Below are 27,125 nucleotides of genomic sequence, written 5' to 3' on the forward strand. Positions count from 1 at the left end.
GGAGAACAAAGGCAAAACAAGATTATGATGATTCTCAGATGACTGAGGCAGTGGTGCTATAAGGAAGACTTTGGAATGTTTGACCACTGGGAGGCCTTCATGAGCAAAGGACAGTTCTTTCCCACCTAAGTAGGGAGGGAAATAGACTTCAGGAATGGAGGTCAGCACAACTGATTAAAAGAGCTTTAAATTAGGAATCTGGGGGAGGTGGTTGGGCGATGCTCATGTAATTTCCACACCTGATTCTAATATTGACTGGAAGGAAAATCAAGAAAGAGACTATAGCAATGGAGAAAAGAACAGCAGTGTGTAGGAGAATGGACATTAAGAGGAAAGATAGTTCCAATTAAGCTAACAGATAGGCGATACTGACAGTAGAATGACTACCTAATCAGATGAGGAATCTGGGTAAAGCCAAGCACACACAACTAAGATGTTTGTACACCAATTCAAGGAGCCTGGGTAACAAAATGGAGGAACTAGAACTACTGGTGCAAGAAATGAATCCAAATATTATAAAGATAATAGAAACATAATGAAATAGTAGTCATGCCAGGAGTACAGGTATTGAAGGGTTGGTGCTATTCAGGAAAGATAGAAATAATGGTAAAGATGATGGCTCACCTGGGATAGTTTTTGGAGTATAATACAGACCTCCAGGATCCAATCTTGATATAGGTAAAGCCATTTTTAAAATATTTTTCATGAAATAAATACTCCTGGGAATTGTGAGATTAGGAGAGTTTTTAACTTCCAAGATATAGATTCAAGAAAAAGTGCTATTAATAATAGTAGGGCCCAAATTTGCCTTGATGTGATAGCTGACTGATTTCTTCACTAAATAGTTGCCAAACCAACAAGAGTTGATGCCATTTTAGATATGGTATTGGTGAGTAGTGAGGACCTCATAGAAGAACTAGTTGTAGGGGACAACTTTTGTTCAAGTGAATATGAGCTAATTCAGTTTAAACTAAATAGAAGGATAAACAAAAATAGATCTACAACCGAAGTCTTGATTTCAAAAGGGTAAACTTTAAAAAATTAAGGGAATTAGGGAAGTGGACTGGAATAAAAGAACTCAAGGATCTGAAAGTGGAGGAGGCTTGGAATTACTCTGTCAAAGTTGCAGAAGCTATTTGAAGCCTGCATCCCCAAGCAAAGGGAAAATATTTGTAGAGAAGGGTTGCAGACCACGCTAGATGAGCAGGCATCTTAAACAGGTTAATAAAAGAAAGCAGAAACCTACAAGGAATGGAAGATGGAATGGTTCAACAAGGAAAACTACCTCTTGGAGGCCAGACAGTGAAGGGGAAAAGTGAGAACTGCCAAAAGCCAAGCAGATTTGGACCTTGCAAAGGACATTACAACCAATAGTAAAAGGTTCTATCGTCATATAAATAAAAAGAAAACAAGGAAAGAAGTGGGACTGCTGAGCACTGAGGATGGGGTGGAGATTAAAGATAATCTAGTCGTAGCCTAAAATCTAAACACATACTTTGCCTCAGTTTTTAATAAGGGTAATGAGGAGCTTAGGGGAGTGGCAAGGTGGCTAATAGAAATGAGGATTGGGGGGCCTGAATAATCTTCATCCAAGAATATTAAAGAAACTGGCACATGAAATTGAAAACCCAATATCAAGGATTTTTAATGAATCCTTAAACTTGGGGGTCATACCCTATGACTGGAGAATTGCTAACATAGTTCCTATTATTAAGAAAGGGAAAAAATGTGATCTGGGAAACTACAGACCTGTTACTTTGACCTCAGATGTATGCAAGATCTTGGAACAAATTTTGAAAGGGAAAGTTGTTAAGGCATAGAGATAAACAGTAATTGGGATAAAATACAACATGGTTTTACAAAAGGTAGCGCTAGACCAACCTGATCTTTCTTTGAGAAGATAACTGATGGTTTTAGACAAAGGGAATGCAGTAGATCTAATCTACCTGGATTAATCTAATTTAATCTTCAGAAAGGCATTTGATACATTTCCTAATGGGAAATTATTAATTGAAATGGAAAAGATGGGGACCAATATGGGAATTGAAAGATGGATAAGAAACTTGTAAAGGGGAGACTACAATGGGTCATACTGAAAGGTGAACTGTTAGGCTGGGAGGGAGGTTACTAGTGAAGTTCCTTAGGGATCAGTCTTGGAACCAATTTATTAATGACCTTGGCACAAAAAGTGGGAGTGTGCTAATAAAATTTGCAGATGACACAAAGATGGGAAGTCTTGCCAATATGGAGGACCAGAATATCATACAAGAAGATCTGGATGACCTTGAAAACTGGAGTTATAGAAATGGGATTAAATTTATTAGTGCAAAGTGTGGGGTCTTACACTAGGGACTAATAACAAAATGTTTTGCTATAAGCTTCGGACTTACCAGTTGGAAGCTCCAGAGGAGGAGAGAGCCCTGAGTGTATTGGTTGATCACAGGATGACTATGAGCTGTCAATGTGATGCAGCCGTGAAAAAGGCTAATGCAATCCTAGGACACATCTGGTCAGGTATTTCCAATGGAGCCAGGGAAGTGTTAGTAACATTATATAAAGCACTGGTGAGACCTCATCTGGAATAGTGTGTGCAGTTGTGATCTCCCATGTTTAAGAAAGATGAATTCAAATTGGAACAGGTGCAGAGAAGGGCTACTAGGATGACTTGGGGAATGGAAAACCTACCTTATGAGAGGACTCAAAGAGCTTGGCTTGTTTAACCTCACCAAAAGAAGGCTGAAGTGAGATATGATTGGTCTCTATAAATACATCAGAGGGAGAAATACTGGGGAGGGAGAGAAGTTATTTAAGTGAAGCACCAGTGTGGACCCCAGAACAAACAGATATAAACTGTCCAGCAACAAGTTTAGGCTTGAAATGAAACAAAAGTTTCTAACCATCAGAGGAGTGAAGTTCTGGAACAGCCTTCCAAGGGGAGCATTGGGGGCAAAAACCTGACTGGCTTTAAGACTTGAATTTGATACATTTATGGAGGGGATGGTATGATGAGACTTCCTATAGTGGCATGTAGCTGATCTGCGACAGCTAATAGCAAATATCCCTAAAGGCTGGTGATGAGACACTGGATGGGGAAGGCTCTGAGTTATTGCAGAGAAGTCTTTCCCAGGTGTTTGGCCATTGGTTCTTGCTGAAATGCTCATAATCCAACTAACTGCCATATTTGGGGTTGGGAAGGAATTTCCTTTTGGTCAGATTGGCAGAGACCCTGGGGATTTTTTGCCTTCCACTGCACTTGGGGCACTGGTCACTTAAAGGTTTAAACTAGAGTAAATGGTGGTGTCTCCAACTTGATGTCTTTAAATCGTGATTTGAGGACTTCAGTAACTCAGCCAGCAGTTAGGGGTCTATTAAAGGAGAGGGTGTGTGAGGTTCTGTGACCTGCAATCTACTGAAAGTCAGACTGTGATCATGATGGTCCTGTCTGGCCTTCAAGTCTAAGTCTACTCATGTTGAGTAAGTAGCACTTTACTGATCAAGTAGTCCCATTTAAATCAAAGGGGCTTATGAAGTATAAAGTACTACTTAATGTAATTATGACAGAATTGGGCCCTAAGTTTATAAAATGCTGAAAGGCCTGTTCTCTAATTAAATCACAGGGTAGAAGTTCCATTTTTATATGTTTTTGTTTGCATTTATATTTATGGAACGTGAAAGGAACTCTCTAAGTTTGTTCCAAAGTTTTTTGAGTTTAAAAAAAAAGGTGTAAAACCTAATAGAAATGTGTTTTTTGTTTTTTGTTTTTAAAAAGGAGACACTGAAGGTTTTCAATTAAACATTGCTTTGCAGCTTACAACTCCTTCCTCTATAATAGTTTCTTTTAACTTCCTTAATGATATTTAATCCTTCCTTCTCTTTCCCACCTTTCACCCCCAGGTTAAATAAAGAACTCTCAGAGAGTTCTGGCTTCATACAGCGTCTAGAAATGGATTGTCAGAGGAAAGATGAGGCATATACAGATCTGAAAGAAAAGCTAGCTGATGCTAAGAAACAAATTGAGCAAGTGCAGAAAGAGGTCTGTAATCATAAGAGAAAACTTGTTTCTTTTGCAGATTAAATGTAGGGCTCTGCTAATCAAATATTTGCTCTCAGATATCTTTGGTTATATGAATAGTTAAAGCATTTAATGTTCAAACAATATTTTTAATGTCTTTAGATTTAGAATTCTGAACCTAGAGTAAAAGCGAACCTGAAAAATATTGATACAAAACCCATAAGCTACTGAGAAAACTACAGTAACTCATATTTTGAAAGGAAAAACATTCTTGCTAGTAGTATGTTTGCAGTGGGTTCAAGATGACTTGAAAATAATGGCGAATCTGGTTACTGAGAAGAACTTTCCAGACTAATCTAATCATGTGTCACTGTGGAATATGTTGTTTTACAGGACTAACTTTGGGACTTTCTGTTTCTTAGACTGATGGAGACCAGACTCATTATGCAGATAACACGCTGATTGGCCTTTTAGGGGGAGGCAAAGGGAGAGTGCTAATTTTGTTTCTCTTGCTTGTTAAAAATGAAGGTTACAAATTCCGTTGATCTGTGAAAGGCAATGAAAATGAATAACTTCTAGTTGTATTAGTGACTAATATGTAACTAGCAAGCAGCAGCATAATTAAAATGGAATGCTTACTGCAAGCAATATCCATTTTGCATTTTAAATAGAAGCTAAAGTGTGGAGTCTTGCAGTAGTGGTTAATTGCATGTATTGCTGTCTGCCCAGGATAATAGCGCTTCTTGTCCTTCATCTAACCAGCATCCTAAATATTTAATGCTGAACTACTTGTGAAGCATCAGGAAAGGCCTGAGATCAAATGTCAACCAAATTTTTTTTTAAAATTCTACCATTTAAAATTACAAGATTAGCTTCTTGGTTTTATACATATAGCTGAAATTTTTACTTGACAAAGCTACCTGCATTGATGTCTGTTGTATACAGTAAATCTTCCCATTCAGTGTTCAGATCTCTTTCTTAATTAAGATGAAAATGTAGTATATTGCACCTTCATTTTTCAGAATAATGGAGAATTGCCTAATTATTTGAAAGCTTGTCATGTAAACATATTAAATACTATTAGTAAATACAATCCATTTATGCCATCTAAATCTAAAAACCAAACAAACATAGAACAATTAATTGTGAACTTTTGTTTATCCTTTTATGACATGGACTGCTTTGCAGGTGTGCACAATGCGTTCAGAGGAGAAATTACTAAGAAGCAAAGTTAATGAACATGAGAAAACTAAAAACCAATTTGCTGAGGAACTAGATATGAAACAGCGGACTATCCAGCAACTTAGAAAGGTATTTTAAAAATTTCTTAAGTTTTATAAATGACTTGATATGCCCTCCATTTGTCATTTGCTAATTATCAGTTGCTAATGATATAAGAAGGTTTCTAAGCAGTAAGGCAGTCACAGGAAATAGGCTAAAATAGAACTAACCATGCTAAAATTAACTTAATGGACAAGAACATTTTTAAAGACCTTCTCATAATAGTGCCTCATCAAATTGCCTTTGATAGAAGTAAGTGTCCAGTGCATATATAGATGAATGTGCAAGGACCTGATCTGCAAATGTTCTTATACTGGCTTGAAGCATCTGGATAAATAGCTGAAGTGCCTCAGTTTACACCTTGCTCCAGCTTCGCTTCGCTGCAGTTCGTTCCAGAACTCGTTGTTTGTTGTTAGTGGTACCTGTGTTCGTAAGTTCAACAAATTTCAGTTCAGTTAGTTAGCGTTCAGGCCAGTGTGCCCCAGGGTTTAAATTGTGCAACTTGCAGGCATTCGATGCTCACAAGTGACCCACACACCAATTGTCTCCGCTGCTTCGGTGAATCTGTAGTGACCATTATAGATCATTAGTGACCACTGTAAGATCTACAGATCCTTTAAAGCTGGCTGCTCAATGGCTAGATGTGGAGGAGAGAAGGTGTTTGGAAGGGGTCAGGCGTGTCCTCCTAGAAAGTAGAAGCCATTCACGTGCCGGGCCTACCTGGCGAAGTGGTCCAGGTTCTCCAGGTGAGCGAGGTCCTTCCCCAATGTCTGCCTCACTCCAACTTATCCTTGAGTACTTCCTTCACCTTAGAACTCAGGACCTGGCACCTTCCTCCATCAGGGTGCACCTGGCAGCTATATCGGCATTCCATCTGCCGATCCAGGGCTGCTCAGATTTCTCCCATACCATGACCAGGCATTTCCTCAAAGGGCTAGGCTGGTCTTTTCCGTACGCTAGACCCCCTGTTCCTCAATGGGATCTAAAGTTTGTATTATCCCACCTCACAGGGCCCCTGTTCGAGCCTCTAGCCACAAGCTCATGGTCTCACCTTTCATGGAAGGTAGCCTTCCTCGTGGCTATCACATCAGCCTGGTGGGTTTCAGCGCTCAGGGCCCTGACCTGCAACCCCCCCACACGGTTTTTCACAAGGACAAGGTGCAGCTCCGCTCACACCCTGCATTCCTCCCTAAGGTGGTCTCTGCTTTTCACATGGGCTAGGACATCTTCCTACCTGTCCTCTGCCCCAAACCTTATGCCTCTAACAAAGAATGCCGCCTCCATACCCTTGATGTGTGCAGGGCACTGGCTTTTTACCCCTACCAGACTAAGCCATTCCGCAGGTCTTCGCAATATTTGTTGCTTCAGCCGAGCGCATGGAGGGTCAACCAATCTCCACCCAGAGGCTTTCCCGATGGATTACATCGTGCTTCCACACATGCTATGACTTAGCAGGGGTTCCCTCACCACCTATTGTGAGGGCGCACTCAACGAGGGCTCAGGCCTCGTTGGCTGCCTTTGTGGCCTATGTCCCTATCCAGGACACCTGTAGAGCCGCTATCTGGTCCTCAGTGCACACGTTCACCTTGCGCTATGTGATTGTCTCCCACGCCAGGGATGATGCTGGCTTTGGTAGAGCTGTGCTTCAGCCAGGGAATCTGTGAACTCCTACCCACCTCCGTCAAACATAGCTTGCAATCACCTACTGTGGAATACACATGAGCAAGCACTCGAAGAAGAAAGGACAGTTACCTGTTCTATAACTGGCATTCTTCAAGGTGTGCTGCTCATTTCTATTCCATATCTCGCCCTCCTTCCCCTCTGTTGGAGTTGGTCTGGCAAGAAAGAACTGAGGGTGGGGGGAGCGCGAGGCTCCCCTTATAGCGCACTATAGAGGCACCGCTCCAGGGGTCGCAGCAGCGCTTCCCCCACAGGTACTGCTAAGGGAAAACCTTCCGGCACTGGTGCACGTGGTGAGCACGCACACCTACTGGGGAATAGACATGAGCAACCCCTCTCAAAGAACGCCAGTTACGGAACAGGTACAGGTCTCTCGCAACTTACGCGCATTTAACATGTGTGATTTCAACTATACGCGTACGGCCAGAGTTGGGGGGCGTAGCCTCAAGATTTAAAGGTCCTGGGGCACCAGCTGTGGCTGGGAGTTCCAGGGCCTTTAAATCACCCAGGGAGCTCCCAGCTGCAGAGATATCTGGTAGCCCCTGTGGTGAACTAAATGGCCCGAGGCTCCAGCCGCTGTGGAGCTCTGGGCCCTTTAAACGCCAGCCCCAGCCCGGCTGCCAAAGCTGCTGGTGGAATTTAAAGGGCTCCTCTGGGCTCCCCACCATGGTGGGAAGCCCGGCAGAACCCTGTAAATCCCGCCTGCAGCTCTGGCGGCGAGGCGGGGGGGGAGGCATTTAAAGGGCGGGGGGGGGCTCGTGGCGGAGCCCTTTAAATCTCGCCTGCAGCTCTGGCGGGGGGGAGGGGGGGCATCTAAAGGACTTTACTGGGCTCCCCACCGCAGCCCTTTAAATCCCGCCCGCAGCTCTGGCAGCGGGGCCGGGGCCAGCATTTAAAGGGTGGCAGGGAGCCCGGTGGAGCCCTTTAAATGCCCCTCGGCCCGGCTGCAGGAGCTGCGGGCAGGGTTTAAAGGGCTTGGGGATATAATTTTGGCTATACCAGGTTTTCGCTTTACGCGATAACTGCGGAACCAAAACCCCACCTAAGATGAGATTTGCCTGTAACTGTCCTTTTTCAAGTGTATTAGTGCTAATTTCCTTTTGATGTACTACTTAGGAACTGTTGGGTAATGAGCAGATAGAAGAAATCTCAAAACAATACCAGAATGCATGTAAAGGTAAGCAATAGCCATTTTTGTTCATATCCTGTCATGAGATGGCAGAATAATGGGTTCTTGTTGTGTAAATAATTTGCTTAAAGGGTTTTAATATATTCACATTTTAAAAATATTGTTTGGATAGAACAAATTCCAAGCCTAGTATTTAAAACTTTCAGGTAATGAGCTGCAGTTTTGTTTAGCCCATGTCAGTTGGTCTGTTAGAAAGCAAGAAGATGATGCAAAGGATATAAATCCCAAACTCCTTTTTCATTTTATTTTTGGAGAGAGATTGTGGGTTTGCTGTAGTCACACTTATAACGTTTTAAATGTCTGAGGTGTGAGAGCTGCCATTTTAATAAAATCTCAAAGATTAAAATGCTGACTGGTTAATGATAGTTAAGGCTGCGATTTAGTCACGGAGGTCACAGAAGTCACAGAATCCATGTCCTCCAAAGACCCCAGTGACTTCAGCCAGTGCCATCTGGGAGCCATAGGATCCCCTGCCGCTTGCAGAGGCAGGGAGCTGTGGGGTATACCCTCAGCTCTGAGCCACTGTGGGTGGCAGAGAGGAGCCCCGCAGCTCTCCTGCTGCTACTGGACACCCTGGGCAGCAGGGGGGACCCTGCAGCAGGTGGGATCCCCACTGCTCCCATGCACTGTGGGTGGTAGCGGGGATCCACAGAGCTCCCAGCCACCACAGGTGGCAAGAAGGCCCCACCACTCCCAGCCACTGCCAGCTGCAGGAGGGGTCCCCACCACCGTGGAAGGAAAGAGGGATCCTCGAAACTCCTGGCTGCTGTGGGTGGTAGGGGGAACCTGGCAGCTCCCAGCCGCAGCGGGGAACCCTGGAGCTCCCAGTCTCCCCACACCCCAGCTGCCCAGCCTACCCATTTTGTCTTGGGTATTTTTAGTAAAAGTCACGGACAGGTCAAGGCTTCTGTGAATTTTTCATTATTGCCTGTGACTTGTCCCTGACTTTTCTAAAAATATCCGTGACAAAAACTTAGCCTTAATGATAGTTACGTGTTGCAGCCTTGATGAATGTACCTCAGTTGAACAGTGGTTCTCCTCTCATATAGTATTTGAAAAAGACACTCACAAGGAAACTTTCAAATGACTAAATGCTCTTCCTCCAAATCTCCTTTTGGGGTAAGCCCTTTGCTGCTAGTAGATTGGATTTTAGTTTTTGTTACTCTTGTGGGTGGGGATACCCAAGTTTGAGAATTCTGGCCAGCAGAGTGTAAATGTGTTCTTGAACTTTGTAACAGAGCTTTGGATCCAGAGCTTTTAATGGGCACACTAAATTGGGGGAGAATGGTAGGGAGAAAAAGGAGCCTCGTTTTTAAATCTATATTTTTTAAATCTTCAGATCTGCGTGCAAAAGAAAAAATAATTGAAGACATGCGACTGACATTAGAAGAACAGGAACAGACTCAGCTGGAACAAGATCAAGTGCTAGAGGCCAAATTAGAAGAGACTTTGAGATTAGTTTCTGGTAAACTATCTATCTAGAGTAGGAGCAAAAACATATTTTGTAGATGCTTAGGAACAATTCTCCATTTTCATCATTGAGTTTGTAGCTATTATATTGGACCAAATCCATAACACCTTTGGAGTTTTGTTTAAATTTGGCCCAGTGGCAGCATTTCTGCCATATCTTCGCTCTGGCAGTAGTTGTGACTGATAAATATGGGAGCTGTACTATAAGAAGGGTGTGAATGTGATAAGAAGTTTGAAATTGATGCAAACCACATTATTTCTTCTTCCTGTATTCTGACTAGAACTGGAAGAATGGAAGCAGAAATATAAAGAGCTGGAGAAGAGTAATAGAGAGTGGCAACAGAAAATAAACAAACATGAAGACAAAAACATAGATGCAATTAGTGGAGAACTAATCAGTCTTCAAGAAAGACTTAAGGTAAAATTTGATGACTTAACTTTAAACACAGAGAATTCAGTTTAAAGCAGGCAAGTAGCTATATCATGTAGGGCATGTTATACAAGTGTGTGAGTGAACTGAGTCTCACTAGTAAAGGAACTTCCTTCTGAAAGATGAAGTATCATTCCATAACTGCTACGTACTGTGCAGCATATATGACATGTGTAACCAGTCCTTATCCTTTCTCCACAAAAGAGTTGGTTTCTCTTTGGGCTCTGGCCAAACCACTAAATCATCTGAACACTTTCTTTACTTTTCTGCTTGCCATTTTCTTCCATCAGTTTGCCCACATCCTATTCATAATGTTTCTAATAACCACAACTATTTAGAAAATACAAAATCTGTCCTTTTAGTAGATGGTAACATTTAACACTTCATATATGAAGCATTCACAATAATGTGCAATTCTAACAGGGATGCAAGTGCAAAAAGGCTTAAGGCCATGGAAAGTGTTTATGCCAAACCTGCAGTTAGAACCTCTGCTCTGTCCCATGCTTAGTCCATCAGATTAGACTGTCTCTTATGATGATGAACTTTGCCTTCTGACCCTTAACTCCACCCCCTTATGGTGGTGACCTATGTTTGACTCCTTGGGCAAAGGAGCTGGTTCTGCACCAGGGAGCTTGAGGACGATAAGGCAGCATGACCTCCCACAGCTGTAAATTAATCTGGGCATGTCTGCAAAACTGGGAGTTCCCATTTCAGAGGTTCTTTGAGGCCAGACCATGGGACCACAAATCTGTGACAGAATTAAAAATCAGTAATAGACTTACAGTCCATGTGATTTACATCTTCAGTGCTGTCTTCTCAAGGAGCCAGGAGTAGAAACTTCTTTTTTTAAAAAAAAATTAAAGCAGAGGAATGGATTGCCAAAGCCAGGTGGGTGATGAGGAAAGAGCCAGGGCCTTGAGCTTCCCATGCCTCAAAGGCTAGCTGTGTTGTGACAGCCAGGTAACCATACTGCATGCTTGAGAAATGCAACTAGTTGCCTTGCTCTAGGATCCAGCTTGCACCCTGCCTTCTACAGATACCTTAGTTCTGAGGAAAATTATATCTGGCAGGAAAGATAGAAATAGCATTTTGTGACTTTCTGAGAAATCAGTGGACCTGGGTTTCTGTAGGTACCTGGGTTACTGGTTCAGTCCTGTCAGTTGCTGACCAATTATATGGGAGAATGTCCTGCAAAGAGGTTTGTGGACAGTCATTTTGGTTCTTAGGGTAAAGGAGGCAAAGTTTATGTTGGCTGAAGTGATATTCTTCAAGTGAAACATGTTCATCACTTTCCCTCAGTGCCTCTGCCTTTGTAGTCATATGGGGTAGTATTCTTTGCCCTTCTGCCCTGGGGGAGCAGTAGTATGCATTTGCAGTTCACTCTGCAGCAGAGCAGGGAATTCAAGGGATAGGGACTGGAGAGGACAGGAACAAGGGTTCTTGCTGGCAAAATTTTTAGCACAAATTGATTGGTACCTGGGATTAAATAAAACCAGTTCCCTCAGCCTCTCCTCATGAACTGAGGGAACTGGGCTTATTTAGTCTGCAGAAAAGAAGAGTGGGGATTTGATAGCAGCTTTCAACTACCTGAAGGGGGGTTCCAAAGAGGATGGAGCTTGGCTGTTCTCAGTGGTGACAAATGGCAGAACAAAGAGCAATGGTCTCAAGTTGCAGCGGGGGAGGTCTGAATAAGAAAAACTATTTCACTAGGAGGGTAGTGAAGCACTGGAAGGGTTACCTAGGCAGGTGGTGGAATCTCCATCCTTAAGAGGTTTTTAAGGCCTGGCTTGACACAGCCCTGGCTGGGATGATTTAGTTGGGGCTGGTCCTGCTTTGAGCAGGGGGTTGGACTAGATGACCTCCTAAGGTCTCTTCCAGTCCTAGCCTTGTATGATTCTGTGATTACGCAAAGTTATGTATGCTGCTGTAGATCAAAACACAAATGTTTATCCCATAATACCATTCCAAAAGTCTTTTTTAGAAACTTTGTGCTATTTTTATAAATAAAAGAAAGTCTATTTCAGGAATATGCTGGTATCCAGTTGGTGGATTGATATATCTTTGTTTTACTATTAGGTTTGTCTGTCTTGTCCTAAAAAATGTAACTGGGTGTCCTCCCTACAATACGCAAAGATTGTCAATTTAACATCAGCCTAACCTTGGGGAGCCTTCTCCCTGGCTAAGAAAAGATTTATACCTGACTCTTTAAATTTTTGATTACTTAACATAGGAAATTGAAGAAAAGTGTAGAACTGACAGAAAGAAATGGGTGGAAGAAAAAATGGGGCTTATAACCCAAGTAAAAGAAGCTGAGAATCACCGAAACAGAGAGATGAGAAAATTTGCTGAAGATAGAGAACGTCACATAAAGCAACAAACAGAGGTGGTGAGTAGTAGACCATCCGTTCTAATTTTCATGATGTTTTAAACAGATTTCAAAGAAAATTAAAGGGCTTGATCCTGCAGAGTGCTTCCTGTGAGATATCCTAACTCCTGGGTATTTGGAACTTCAAAGAACTGAGCTCTTCTTTCTTCTTTTGTCATTTTATAGGAAAGTCAGTCTGGGAGGTGGTCTGTTTGTGGTGATCTTTATCATACATAGGGTGGATTTGTTTTAAATCACTAGTCAGAAAGACTTGATTTAATCATGGATTTCTCCATAAAAATGCATTCTTATTGGTTGTTGTTAACCTTAATACATATTCTTCACAACTCAGAGATAGAGAGAGGTTTCATTTTTAGAAGGTACACACTATACATTTTTAAACATTGATTTATTTTGAAAACTTTTCAGATTAGTTTTACAGCTATATCAGAAAATGAATGATTGTTTGGTTATTTCACTTACCAAAGGTAATTGAAGCAGATATTTTATGAAGTCACTGGGAGGTGAACTATCTCCAATTCAACAAGTTAATCATTAATATTTGGAGGATTTTCTTGCCATGCTGTATTCGGAGGAGAGAATATCACCAGATAGACATTTAAATTGTTTTATTTAACTAAAACAACAGTATTAAGTAGTCTGGATTTTTTTCTTCAACCACAAACATATAATATTTTTAACAAAACAAGCATATGTCCCTTGCTTGTCACATTTATCTCCATACTGCTTCTTGTCCAGATCTATTCCGCCCCCAACAATCTTCTATTAATTGAACTTTTTGAAATTTTTCACTTTTAGAGAGAGGTAAGAGATTGACTGTGTACACAAATTTGCAGAGTGACAATAGAGTTGAGGTCTATTATTTCTCACCTCTACATATTATCTATTTATTTAAAAACATTTTTGCTGTTAACAAGCTTGTTACCTCTGGAGACACAAATCCACAGTCTGAGAACTGCAAGACTAAGCATCTCTGATGGTATCTCCTAGACTGAGCACTGCGTCCCATTGGATCGATAGAAAGATGAACCTAAATAATCTATACAGAAGCCTGTGGAACCCCATAAGATTGGGTTCCCAATCCATGAACTATTGGAACTCATTTACAAAACTTTTCTTAAACGTTACATGAATATATTGTCTCATACTATAGAATTAGAATTTATAATCCCTATTCCATGATGCGATATCTTTGAGCTATAATGTATCTTAATTAAAACTATCTTTTGGGTAGGTTTTTTCCTCAAAAAGCGTTTTATCAAAAAAATCCAATTTAAATTTTAAAAAAAATGGAATTATTTATTTATTTATAATCATTTTTATCCACCCTGATCATACAGTTACCATAACTATTAAGAAACATCTTAGGCATAACAGTAAATGAATCTATGTAGTTGGAGTGGTCTTTTTTTTACTGAAATTCTGCCCTTGAAAAGAGAATGCAAGAACAAGATTTATTATTTTTATACACTGTTTTTTTTAGTGTTTTTATACGCTGTCAATTATTGCAAATGAAACTAAATTACTTGTCTCGCTTTGTGTAAGTGTAAAATACTTACATTGGCTTAATTTCCTAGATTAGTAGGGTCTTCCTTTTTGAGCATAAATATAATAGTTAATCATTTGAAACCGCATAGTTGGGACAGTTCAAATAGAAGGTGTTTCAGGGCTTTTCTAATCACTTTCCATTTTCTGTTTAGGAGAAGCTTACTGCACAGCTGGCAGAAAAGGATAATGACCTGCAAAAGTGGCGTAAAGAAAGAGATCAGCTAGTAGCAGCTTTGGAAGTACAGCTCAATACTTTGGTTTCTAGCAACATTCAGAAAGATAAAGAAATAGAGGAACTGAAACATACCACATTAACAGGTTCAGGAAAGGTCAGCCTAATCCTCCTCCAGTGCATTTTGATTTGTTATCTATTAGTTCTACATAGCATTATCATATTGTTGCAGTCTTGGTTTCAGAGCTGTGTAAGCTTCAAATACTTTCAACATTTCAAAGCAATTAAGAGCAAATTAAAAAAATAAAAACAGCCCCATAGCTTGCTTTGGAAACGAACTGGCATTAGTGGTGGGTGAACTTCCAAAAGGTTCAGTGGTTCAGAAAAGCATTTGAAGTTTATTTGAACTCTGTGATAAAGAAACTGGACTGGAAATCTCAAACAGGCTTTCTTATGAAACTTCTAGTATTTTCTTGGACTAGCAAGTCTGAAAATTCCATGAGAAATAGCCTTTGTTGGCTTTTCATTTCTATCTCTGCTCCAGGCCAAGACCAGGATGCACAGTGGCATGACAAGGGGGTGAGGAGGAGGGAAAAAAGCAAAAAACAAACAAAAGAGTTAACCCAACTTTCAAATTAAACTCAAAATAAAATTTCCAAACATTTTTGTTGTTTCCTTCACTTTCTCAACTTCCTGTTTTGGCCAGTGTCAGAAACAGAACAAACCCTCTTACAATGCATTTGTAAGTCTTAAAAATGAAATGTGGGAACTAAATTAGTTAACATTTGATGGCTGTTTTGGTGATTTATTAAATCAATAGATGAGGTCTCAGTCCAGTTTCTTGAGGACAGGTATTCATGTCAAAACCACCAACGCAACTATTACCTTTATTGGCAGTCCTGGCAGAGAGGTTATGAATGAATGGTATAGGGACTGAACTCATCGTACCTCAAGAGGGGGAAACCTCTATCAGGTTTGGAGTGCATAGGCAGAATAGCACGAGGAAGATTAGGCTGCTTTTTTCCATGCTGTATGTGTTTTCTGGTACTGTGACAGTTCCTGAGTGCCCAGGACTGAATCACCTTGTTAACCATCCCTGTCTCCAGCAAGAAGACGACTTGCTTGTGCTTAACTGGGTGTCTGCTCCTCGACATACCTCCAATCTGTTAGTCACCCAAACAATTTCCTCTGGGCTATGCCAGCCCTTACTTTGCCTTGCAGGTTAACAGTAGGTGAACCCCATTTCCCAAGCCCCTTTGAAGGATCCCCTTTATCCTCTGGTATCAGAGGGGTAGCCGTGTTAGTCTGGATCTGTAAAAGCAGCAGAGAATCCTGTGGCACCTTATAGACTAACAGACGTTTTGGAGCGTGAGCTTTCGTGGGTGAATACCCACTTCGTCAGACGCAAGGTTGGAAATTCCAGGGGCAGGTATTATATATCTAGCAAGCAGCCGAGAGATATTACGAAGGTTAGTTCAGTCAGGAGGGTAGCCCTGTACTTAGCTATTAGATGGTGTAAAACCAAGTGGATGAGATAACTTGGTCTGTAATTTGGCGAAGCCATTCACAGTCTTTGTGAGTCAGAGCTGATATGTCAAATTTGTCAAATGAACTGAGCTCTAGCTAGTTTCTCTTTGAAGCTGTGTCCTAAGTTTGCTGCATGGATATGCCTACTTAAGGTCTGCTTATGTCTGGCCAGGAGGTTGAAATGTGCTCTCTTCAAGGTTTTGTATATGCCATTCCTGATATCTGATTTGTTCCATTAATCCTTTTCCGTAGTGATTGTCCATTGGCCGATGTACATGAGCAGATGGGCATTGCTGCCATATGATGGCGTATTATTATTACGATGGATGGACGTGCAGGGTGAATTGAATCCAGTGATGATGTGCTGATCTGGTTAGGTCCCTATTGATGTGTCGCCTGGTTTGTAGATTGTGGGCAGAGTTTGGCATCGATGGTTGTTGATGTGATTGGCTTTCCTGAGCTAGAGTTACTAAGGTACTGTTGCAGTTGCTGTGTAAATACGTTTCAAGGTTGGCAGGTTGTTCTGTGGCAATGGATTGGCCTGCCACCTCAAGTATCCTGGAAAAGTTGTGGATCATTTGTCCCAGGATGGGTTGTAGATCCCTGATGGATGGCGTGGAGTGGGTTTTAGCTGTGGGCTTAAGTGTATGGTGTCAGTGGATGTCCTGTTTGGTTTCTTTCTTGGGTTTTCTGAGTAGGCAGGCTTTGGTACAACTCTGGCCTCTGTGACTGTTCTAATTTCCTCGTGCGGTATGTATTTTGAGATGCTCCACCAAGCAATTGCCATTAAGAACCAGTTCTCCCCTGGTTTCACACCTCTATGCAGAACAGGGCCCACCCTCCCTGACTGAACTAACCTCGTTATTCTCTAGCTGGCTGCTAGCATATATATACCTGCCCCTGAAATTTTCCACTACCTGCGTCTGACGAAGTGGGTATTCACCCACGAAAGCTCACGCTCCAAAACGTCTGTTAGTCTATAAGGTGCCACAGGATTCTCTGCTGCTTTTACTTTATCCTCTGAACACTCACATTACTACCAGGTCTGCTGTTCCCAAAGGAATGGGGTGTTCACCAGCTTGTTTGAGTTAATTCAGGATCAGCGCCTTATAACACTGAGTTACATTTGTAGTTAAAACAATCATACATTTCTTGATTTCTGATACTATTTAACAGATACTGAGTAAGGAAAATGGAAACAGGGTTACATATGAAACAAAATCAGCACTTGCTTTCTGGAGGCTTAACTTAATTTAACAGCTAACCTCCTGTCTAAAGCAGGCTTATCTTGCCCAAAGCCTTTTTTGTAGCATTCCAACCAGGGCTGGTTGTGATACTGTTTTCATGAATGTAATCACATGGCCCAGTTACTTCCCAGGTGCAGGATAAGAGGGTGCTTTCCTTGTCCGCCACTATAGTCCAGTAAACATTTGAAGTGTACTTCCAGATAACACTCTTTTCCCCGTCCCATTTTTCTCCTCCTCCTTACAATCCTTCATCTGTGTCAAGCTGTCGGGGGGTGAGGAAGGAAGGAGAGGGAAGAGGGAGGGAGAGAGAGAGAGAGAGAGACTGACTCTGCCCCTCTCGCTTGTTACAGAGCAAACAAATATTACCTTATAATGTGGGATACAGATATTATAACTAATATTAATACATGCAGCATCCTACAAGCATTTCATAAGTGTAACCACTAAACACTTTCTTATAACTCTAATCTCTATTTTGACAACACTAACTCACAGGTGAGTCAGACTGGATTCCAGCTATGCATTTGTCAGTGTTCAGTGAGGCCCATGGGCCTTGGCATGAGCTAGCACCTGGTCTGCCATGTCACAATACGTACTGAGCTCAGACTGGTGATTGTTAATGAGACAATACTCAATTTACATTTCAACAGATGGATAAACATTTCTGGTCTGACAGGAAACCAGTTTTTCGCCTCTTAATTGGAAACTATAAGAACATATTTTCATTATATATACATAACTCTTTACATAGTAGCAGTACATACATATGATTATGATATTCATAATTAGTGTCACATAAGCTGTTGTTGGAGACCTTACATGACCCTCTTTGGTGAACTAGAATCTATATACCAAGCTTGGGAGTTCCCTGTAATCTCTATGTATGCCCTCTGTGCCCCTTTGTCAGCTGGCGTCGGTCATAGGTACTTTCTATGATTATCAAGTTAATACAGAGAATTAAGTTGCCTTTTAAAAAAAATCATTTAATTTATTAAACATGTGAGTCTAGCCCATTTCTTTACTGTTTTTTTGTTTTGTTTTGTTTTTTGGTAAGCATGTCTGTCAATTTTGTATTTTGCCAATCCTTTCTCAGTGTGTATAGTTAGATTTGTAACATGTTAAACAGGATTATGGAACTGCAATAGAAGAACTAAGGAGACAGTTGGCTGAAAAAGATGATACTATAAAGAAGCTAAAACAAGTTTCTTGTCATGAAAATCCTAAAACTTTAAGGGAAACTGCATTAGCTGAAGGAGGAGAAAATAAAGGGAATGAATACCTCCGTAGTAAACAGGTAACCTTATGTTTAGCAAACACTTTCTATAAATATGAGAAACTACTTACAAATAGTTTATTTTCTAATTTCACTAGCATTCATCCCAATGGCTCTTGGTACCTCCTTACATTTAACACAAGTAGAAAATCTTTTTTTTCTTTCAAATATACTTTCATTAACCAAATTTCTAAGTACAAATTCTTTGATTTTAGTGGGAAAAATCTATAAAGTAAAAGACACTCTCTAGCCAATAAAATATCAACTTCAGCACCACTTATGAAAACCCTATCTCTGTAAATACCTGTGAGAAAAGTGGGGCTTCAGAACCTACCTAGATAGTTAACTAATAGAAGCTCTGTCAGTCTGAACTCTAGCAGTATGGCGCAAGGAGAGGTGTGGTCTACAAATCACTAGGTTCCAAAGCATACAGAATTTATAGGATAAAGCCAGTACTTTAAATTCCACCTGGAAATTTACTGGATGAGTGTACAACTTGCAGAGCATTAGTGTTGATTGACAGCCTTGGGATTATGGACCCCCATCTGGAAAATGGAAAGTATCTCTAGCTCACACCCTGTGCTGTACAGTTTTTCTGTGTCTGAGCCTTACCTGCGGGAGACTTGCAAAGTAGTTTCCCTACCTCTCCAGAGGCATCCTTTGGTGCAACTGGTGTGTTTCCAAATAATTCTTCAAGTTAAAAAGCTTTCGCTTTATATCATGGAAACTTCCTGTTCCTTCTTATTTCTGCCTACCATAACAAGAAGAGTTTAAATTCTGCTTTATCCTTCCACTCACTAACCCTCTCTACTTCTGTGCATTGCTGCTTGCTACTGTCCATTTGGTGTAAATGAGGAGTGAAGCTGGGCAGCAGAATGAGAAATTTCTTACCTGATTATTTTCTTTCTGTTAGCAGCTTCTCTAGTTCATTGAACCCAGTCTAGTAGTTTGGTAAATTATTGTAATAAAACTTGTAAAAATAATATTTTTTTCTCTGAAGGGAGACTCACACATACAGTTGCTCTAAAGTTAGTTTCAATAATTTCAAGTTCTTGTCTTATTGCTATTAATTGGTTGCTGCTACACCTTTTGGAAGAACTTTTCTGGTGGCATGAGCTGAAGAGCAGGACTCAGTCCTGGACCTTCCAGCAACAACATAAAACTACCTCCAAATTCCCCAGGTGGCAGGTCCATTACCCATTTGTTATGAATGAGGAGAGAAGCTGCTAACAGAAAATTATCAGGTCTGAATATTTTCATGATATAGTAATAGTGAAATGTTACAAACAATAAGTACCTTTGGATATTAACTGCATAGGTCTTTTGAAATGGTTTAATATTGTCTTCCTGCACAAACATTCATGAACTTAAATGTATTGAGCTTTTATATTGGAACATGTAGGTAGCTCAAACATAATTTTGAAGCTTGCACTCTAGCATTGTTGTGACTCATTCTAAGTCTTTTACAGTTTAAGGAAAAACAGAGAGAGAATAATCCTATAGCTGGACAAAGTATCCCAATAAGCTGCAATGAAGTTAAAGACAATCTATTATCAAAATGTCCAAGCAGTGCATCTTCATTAGATGAAACAGAGGTTGGTATATAACTTTCTTTTAGATGATACGTGATGATAACGCTTTTGTCTAATGCACACAGTAAAGCTAAAGAAATTACGTGTATAATGTTTTAAGATAGCAGTTCTCAAACTGTAGTCCACAGGCCTCTTCCTGGTGGCTTGCGGAGAACTGACAGGTCACTTGGTGATTGTTCTTTGTTTCTAGCTGCTTCAGAGGTACCCAGGCTTTTCACTAATGTCTATTGCTGTACTGGAAAAAGCAATAAAAAGAGCTAAAGGGAGGGAGAGATGTGGTGGTGGGCAGTCTCCCGGCTCTGCCACTGACTTGGTGAATCCTGTTACCCCTTTATACGTCTATAAAAGAAGTATAATACCTACTTCATGGGATCTAATTAAGGATTGACTGTGTTTGCAAAATGAGTGAGTTTTAGATGAATTTTTTTAAAAAATTTTTAAGGCACTTTAAATGGGCTACACTTAAGGCAAGTTTGATACGCCTTCTTCAGATCAGAGCTCCCATGTGCAGGTTTATAAGTGGGGCAAAGTCCCAACTCTCATTTAACTTGACCGTTTAAACTGCAAACTCTTTACTAACATGATATCTGCATAATGAGTGATCTCATTATAGATTCACCTCTAGCTTTGGAAATGAGAAGATGCGGGGATTCTTGCTAGAATATTGTTCCTGGATGTGTGCTCTATTTTCTATATCCACTGTAAGTTAGGAATCGTAGTGGGAGCTGTTAGAAAGAAAGAGTTTTAACTTTCTTCCTTCTTTTCCTCTGAGCTTTCTCGCTGCTGGAGGGGGAGCAAGGTCGCAGTATCCTACACCTCTACCATCTTTGCTAACATAGAGGTGTGGAAAGGTCTGCTACTCTATCCCTTTTCTAGCCTGTTTTCAGCTTGTCCTCTCCCTAAATAGCTCCTGTCCTTGGCTAATTTCCAAGTAGCAGTAGAGTGAAATCAATGTGATTCCAATGAGCTTGCTGCTGCCCACAGGATTCTGAGCAGCAGGGGCACAAGCTTTCCAATCATATTGCTTGCTCTCTACTGTTGCTTCGGAAAGCAGTAAGCAGCTATAGAGCAAAGCTGGAGTTGTCTGCATCCCCGAGGAGATGACTCAGTAAGAAAGCACTGCATTGGGTTCACATTTGGAACCATATTCGCAACCATGAAGGCTAGAAACTTAATTTTTATTGGTTTTGTTAAAAAAAATAAAAAATAAAAAGAAAGAAAAAAGTCTACATTTTACAACAGTTGAAGATGTAGGCTCCCTCACATGCCATGACAAGTTTCCCAAATGCCAATAGTTATTGAATGTGTGGATTTTTTTCAAGCGCTATTTTAACTTTTTATTTTTCATATCACAAAATTATTTTAAAGCTTGTTCAGCAATATTTTTGTTCTCTTTAATTCACCCCATGTGTCTTCAGGACCATTCAGACACTGTTCTGGACTCTTCTGAAGTATCTACAGAAAATGGGAAAGGTAGCAGGTTTCCTAAACCTGAGATGGAGATTCAGTTCACACCTCTGCATCCCAATAAAATGGAAGTGAAACACCAGGGCAGTGCCTCACCAGTGACTGTTAAAATGCCCAAGACAAGAAGGAAAAGGAAGAGTAATGAGCTCAATGAAGTAAGTCCTAAACTGAACACAAGCTTTTTAAAATTTACAGTACATAATTAGATCTATTACCGTGATTGGTGTTTGTGTACCTTACTGTATTGGCAGTGGAATCCTATCTTAAAATTGAAACACACTGTCCCTTGTGTATCTGATTCATATTAGAGCCAGCTAAAAGTATTCCTAATTGTATGTTTTGATATATTTAGCCCAAAACATGGTACTTTAAATGCATGTAACATGATGTTAAAAATCTTTGTGTACCGTATAACTCATATATTAGCTATGCTGAGGCAGTTGAGGGTGGGATGTCTGTCTGGTGGGGAAGTGTAGCGTTGATTTAAAACTTTTTGTAGCTCCTATACTGTGGCTTTAAAAATATGTCAAGGGTATCTAGTGCTCTGGATGAGCATCCTTTGTGGTGGCTTATTTTTTAGGGTGGAACAAAATATAAAAATGTTCTTCAGCTCTGCAGATCAGCTACACAAAAATATCCTTTATAAGTATTTGACTCTGTCTTCATTTACTTAAGACCTGAAAGTTGTGGCTTGACCAGGCTTTCCTTTCCTGAAACCAACCTGCCTTTTTCCTTTCCTACTTTAGTCAGAAGCAACTGTGAAATAATGCCAAAATGAAAGTCCATCTGTTAAAGCTAATGCCGGATTGTAATATGAGAGCCAGGCCTCACACCCTTGGGGCAACATCATGGTACCTGTCAGCCAGTGGCAGCCCTTTCTTGTGAGTTTGATGTAGGTCTCTCTCAGCACGTCTAAAGAGTACTGGGATTGGCTGGTGGGCAAGAAGGGCACCACTCATAAAATGTGGCTGTGGGTGGAAGCAGGCTTTTTTCCTGAAAAAAGGGAAACCTTTTTGCTCCATTAGAACCGTTCACCCAAGAATCTCAAAATGCTTGTTTCAGCACACTGAGAAGTAGATAAGGAAAGTAGAGGCTTCAGTTTAGCGATCTTGGAAATGGTATTAAAAAATCACAATTTCTATATTTTGTTGTTTTCAAAACTTAAATGCAAAAAGTAACCGTTGAAGACTGTATAACTGAACATTGAACTGGAATTCTGCATTATAAAGTATTTTGGGAAAGAGAACATCCACAATTGTCTATTAAAATGACTTCTGTTTCTTCAACCAATTTTCTTCAAGAGCAATATGCTTTCAAGCTGCTGGAAAAGCAGATGTAGAAATAAGCGTACTTCGGAAGGCCTTGGTCAGGTATTGAACCGCTTTGTCTGGTATAGATGAGCAGGTTTCATCTAACATAGAGTTGTTTGTGCTCTAGATGAATACTTTAGAGATACTTTTATACTGAAATACTCCCTTTTCATACCCCATTTAGCATTTAGATAAGTCACAATAACATTGCAACACCACTGAACTAAAATTAGTTCCTTCTAGGACTGTTTTCTTATCTGAATTATATTGTGACTGAATTTTTTTTAGTCTGGACAATTTTCTATTCTAATATACTCCCAATTTTTTTTCTAAATTGGACACAGACCAAATAGGAAAACATAAAAAAAAAACCCTGAATATCAAAGTTAAAAATACTGAATTATTTCGTTTATATTTTTCTGAAACTTCCAAATCATGATTTTACAGACACAGGGTTGAAATTAGTGGATAAATGTCAGGCATAACTGGTGGTAACATATTTTCAGCACTAAGACCTAGAGGAGGAGAAGGAAAAAACTCCTTAGATACTTAAAAAGTGCATGTGTGAGGGTTGGTATTAGTTGAGACTTATTTAGCAGGTTTAAGATTTCAAATTAACAGTTTAACACAGGCTTCCATGTTTAATTCAGCAACTTCGTTCTTCACCTTATTAGCCCTTTGTTCCCTGCACAATTAGGTTTGCTTGACAGACCATGTACCTGAAATCACTCCTATGTGTTCTGTCTTCCTAAAAGAACCCAGCCACAAGGTGTTATCAAAGTCCCATGCCAGGATTTTCAACTAATATATTTGATTATATCTTTTGGTTGAACTGTCAGTGTGCAATTTGGCTTTACACAAATCTTGGGGAAAAAAAGTTTATTATACATGGAAGTGACATCACATTCCAAAATAGAAGATGCCTTACACTGACAGCTCAACAATGGTAAAATGCTACCAATCTGAATTTACATCAGAAAGCTAAATTTACTTTCATTTTATTGAGTGACTTCCACCTTTAGTTTTAAGATATTTGACAAAAGAACACCCATACAGATGAAATGATGGAAAAGAAAAATAGCAAATGTCAGAATGGGATAGCTACCATTATTTCCAGTTGCCTTTAATTCAGAAGATTTAGACTTTGATTTAGGTGTGAATAAATATCTGTTATGTACCACTCAGGAAATGCTGGCTAGTAGCTCATTAATATCTGATTATAGCACTTCAGATGTTGGCTGCTTCTTTAATACGCATTACACTGCTGCTTCTCCAGAAGAAATTTTGTAAGCTGAGATGCAAACTGTACTTGAAGCTTACATATACTTCATTTTCTTAGGACTTTGTCAGGAGTGAAAACAAGAAAAATGCCACACCTACAGCTAATGTTAGTTCGCCTATGAGGTCCGGTTCTGCTCAAATCAACAAGAAGAAAATGGTTTGTTTTATTCTGTTCTTCAAGTTGGTTTGGACATTTTTATGTAAATAAACATCTATGCAAATAAATAAGGGGCTTTGAGAAGGAACTTTTTGGTTTTACTAACTAGTAGTTCCACTTTTGTCTGGCACCCTCATACCATCTTATGGTGCCATTCCATTAGATTCTGCAAGTGAGTCAAAGATGGTAAATCTGTATTAGGCAGGGAGATCTTTAAGGAATACCTGATGCTACAGGTAGTGGTGTAGGTGATTCTGTTGCACAGCTTCTCTCCTTATTCATTACTCGTGGGCTAATGCCCCTCACCTCTGGAACTTGAAGGTGGTCCACTGTTGTTGCTGGAGGCTCCAGGGCTGGGCTCTGCCCTTCAGCTCAGGCCCCTCCAGATTTTCTGCTTCCAGTGATGGCACAAGTTGATGATTCAGTTTCTCCCAGCCACTTGGTTTTAAAACCTTTGTTTTTATTCATTTTTATGCAGTTGTGACTTTAATCTTCCTCCTCCTCCTCCTTCCCTGGGTTGGGTAAATAGCAGCATAATGATTTCAAACACCTGGATCTAGAGCTGAAGTACCACCTTTTCAGACTCCTCCACTCAGGCATGGCAGAGCTGTCCTGCAAACATCTGGCTTAAATCTGAGCAGTGCCCTTGACACAAGGCAGCACTTACAGGCTTTACAGAGGGTGAATTTGCCCTGCCTGTGGCCAGCCAGCTGACACGTGCCCCTGAGTACCTCTGACAATTGTGATTCTTCTATCAGTTTTTTCTATGTATAAAATGAGTTTCTCTCCACTGTTACTGTGCTAAGAACTCTCACAAACAGAGGAAACTGATTGGCTAGATTATCAATGGTATTTGTACTGAAGTATCATCTACAGGCCCAAATCACGTTGAGCTAGGAGCATTTGAGGTGGGTGCTGTGCAAAGGCGTAGTTATACACAGTCACACCTAGTTCTGGATTTGTGTAGACCAACCTTTGTATCTATGTAGCAAGAGCCCCACTGATTTTAAAAGGGATTCCCATGGACACACAGGTGTGCCTAAATGGATCCTATAGAAGAATCAGGGCCTAAATCAAGTAAAGAAAAAACAAATGGGAAAACAGGAATGTTCTGTTCAGGGGAAACCCTGTAACTAACTAGACACAATGCTGCCTAACACCCAATAACAATAAAATAGCAGAAAAATAACTTCCTTGAATCTTTCAGTCATGATAGAGCAGGCAAAAAAAAATCCAGATGTGTGATTTTTTTTTTTTTTAAGTTCTGCCTTACAATTGTTTAATGTTGCTGAGTGGTATTAAACTGCCACCATTTCCCACAATATCAGGGTGAAACAATCCATGTATAGTATGTTCCAAAAATTGTTTGGAAGGTACTTTGAAATCCTCTGAAATGCAACAGAATTGTGTGGTGTGAAAGCTTTCACAGAGTAAGTATCAATATGCACACAGTACATGGAATGAAATCCTGGCCCCTTTGAAGTCAATGGGAATTTTGCCACTGATTTCAGTGAGGCCAGCACCTCTGGTTTTTATAATGTTATTTATACTTTGGTGGATTTTTTGTTGAAAAACATGGTTTTGTTAAACTCTGTTGCAGCCTGAATATTCAGATTGATTTTGCTATGCATATTAGTACATACACAAGTGTCCTTAGTCCTCAAAGGAAGGGAACAGAGTTAGGTATAAATTAATAACTGCAGTCCATATGTAATGTTAAAAAGTAAAAATAAGCCATTGGATTATCAAACTTCATTTGTGGACTAAAAGATAAGTGAAATTGTGGTTCTCTACTTAAAATATTAACTAGTATTTCTGTTTAGATGGCCACTACACAATCATTTAGAAAGGAATACCCCTTAAGAAAACAAGTATCAACTTCAAGTACAAAGTCAACTCAGAAAAAAGATGGAACCCTACAAAAGCTTGGAGATTTCTTTCAAAGTTCTCCTACAATTATTCACTCCAAAGGTTTGTATAGCGCAAACTAGAAGATCTCTCTTTTTCTGTAATTCCTATTAGAAAATGTAGAAAGAGGACAGGTGGCTAAAGTAATATATTGGCTTGCAAATATGGCATAGTAACTGCTTCACAAATGCAATGTATGGCTGTTTGTTCTACAGCCCAGATTCTTACACAATTCTGGACATCTGGGCCACTCTCCTCTCTCTGTGCAGCTCACAAAGGTTGATTGGGCATGATCTGGCCACACACCCTCTGCTCCTGCTTGCTGACAGATTCTCTGCTGCCGCAGCAGTGGACAGAGACTGTTTCTTTTGCTCCTGCCCTTACTACTTCTAATTTAACTTTTCTGCCCAGATTTTTGGGCAGTGGGGAGCAGTTGTTCTCCCTCCTTGACATTCCTCCTTCTCCTTGGATCAGTTAACCCTTCAGGGGTTTAACCCTCCCTGAGCCTCTGCTGCAGTGTCTCCCTTCTGGCTCCTCTGCCCCTCATAGGCATGGCAGAGGAGCCAAAAAAGTGCTGGGTTAAATCATAGCAGTGCTCCATATGTGAGGAACCCTTCCCAGGCTTGGCAGAAGCCAAACTGTGCCCTGCCTGCACTCAACCTTCCGTCCCTAACTCTGCTAGGTCCCAGGCTGTGAGGCAGGCAGGCAGGTGGAGTCCCATACACACCAAGGCAGCCGCAAGTCCAACTGGGGAAAAATGGACCAGAACCACTAGTGCAGAGGAAGGAAAGACTCCAGATCCAGAAGCGAAGAGGACCCTGACCATCATCTCAGGAAGTAAGTCCCAGGAGACCCCTGCAGAATAAAGAGGGGAGGCTTGTGGGGCCACAACTCCCTCCCACCTCAAATCTTAAAGTGGATCCTGAGCATTCTGGGGAAAGAAACAGGTATTTTAATCAACTTCCCTCCCAAGTCAGTCAGGATGGCTTGGATAATGAATTCCCACTCTCCTCCCACCAGGGGAGGATTCTGAGACAAACCTGTTGAGGGCTCTAGGCCCTAAAGAAGGTAAGCCACAAGAGGCCTCACCAAAGCCACAGAGACCTTCTGCATTCCCAAAGCACACAAATAAGATTAAAAAACAAACAAAAAACTAAAAAGGGAAAGCAAAAACCCAAATAATCCAGCGATATGA

General features: G+C 40.6%; 1 protein-coding gene across 1 annotated transcript in view; it reads left to right on the plus strand.

Moving 5' to 3' along the window:
- KIF20B (kinesin family member 20B) overlaps positions 1-27,125 on the plus strand; it is a 93,685-nt gene that overhangs the window by 47,995 nt on the left and 18,565 nt on the right. The window contains 12 exon segments of the mRNA XM_032770301.1: positions 3,895-4,033; positions 5,201-5,323; positions 8,090-8,150; positions 9,502-9,627; positions 9,914-10,050; positions 12,293-12,448; positions 14,149-14,325; positions 18,069-18,236; positions 19,685-19,810; positions 21,226-21,429; positions 23,924-24,022; positions 25,846-25,993. Of these exon segments, the coding sequence (XP_032626192.1) occupies positions 3,895-4,033; positions 5,201-5,323; positions 8,090-8,150; positions 9,502-9,627; positions 9,914-10,050; positions 12,293-12,448; positions 14,149-14,325; positions 18,069-18,236; positions 19,685-19,810; positions 21,226-21,429; positions 23,924-24,022; positions 25,846-25,993 (1,664 nt within the window).

This window comes from Chelonoidis abingdonii, chromosome 15 (assembly GCF_003597395.2).
Source record: "Chelonoidis abingdonii isolate Lonesome George chromosome 15, CheloAbing_2.0, whole genome shotgun sequence".
In the NCBI taxonomy this organism is placed as follows: domain Eukaryota; kingdom Metazoa; phylum Chordata; order Testudines; family Testudinidae; genus Chelonoidis; species Chelonoidis abingdonii.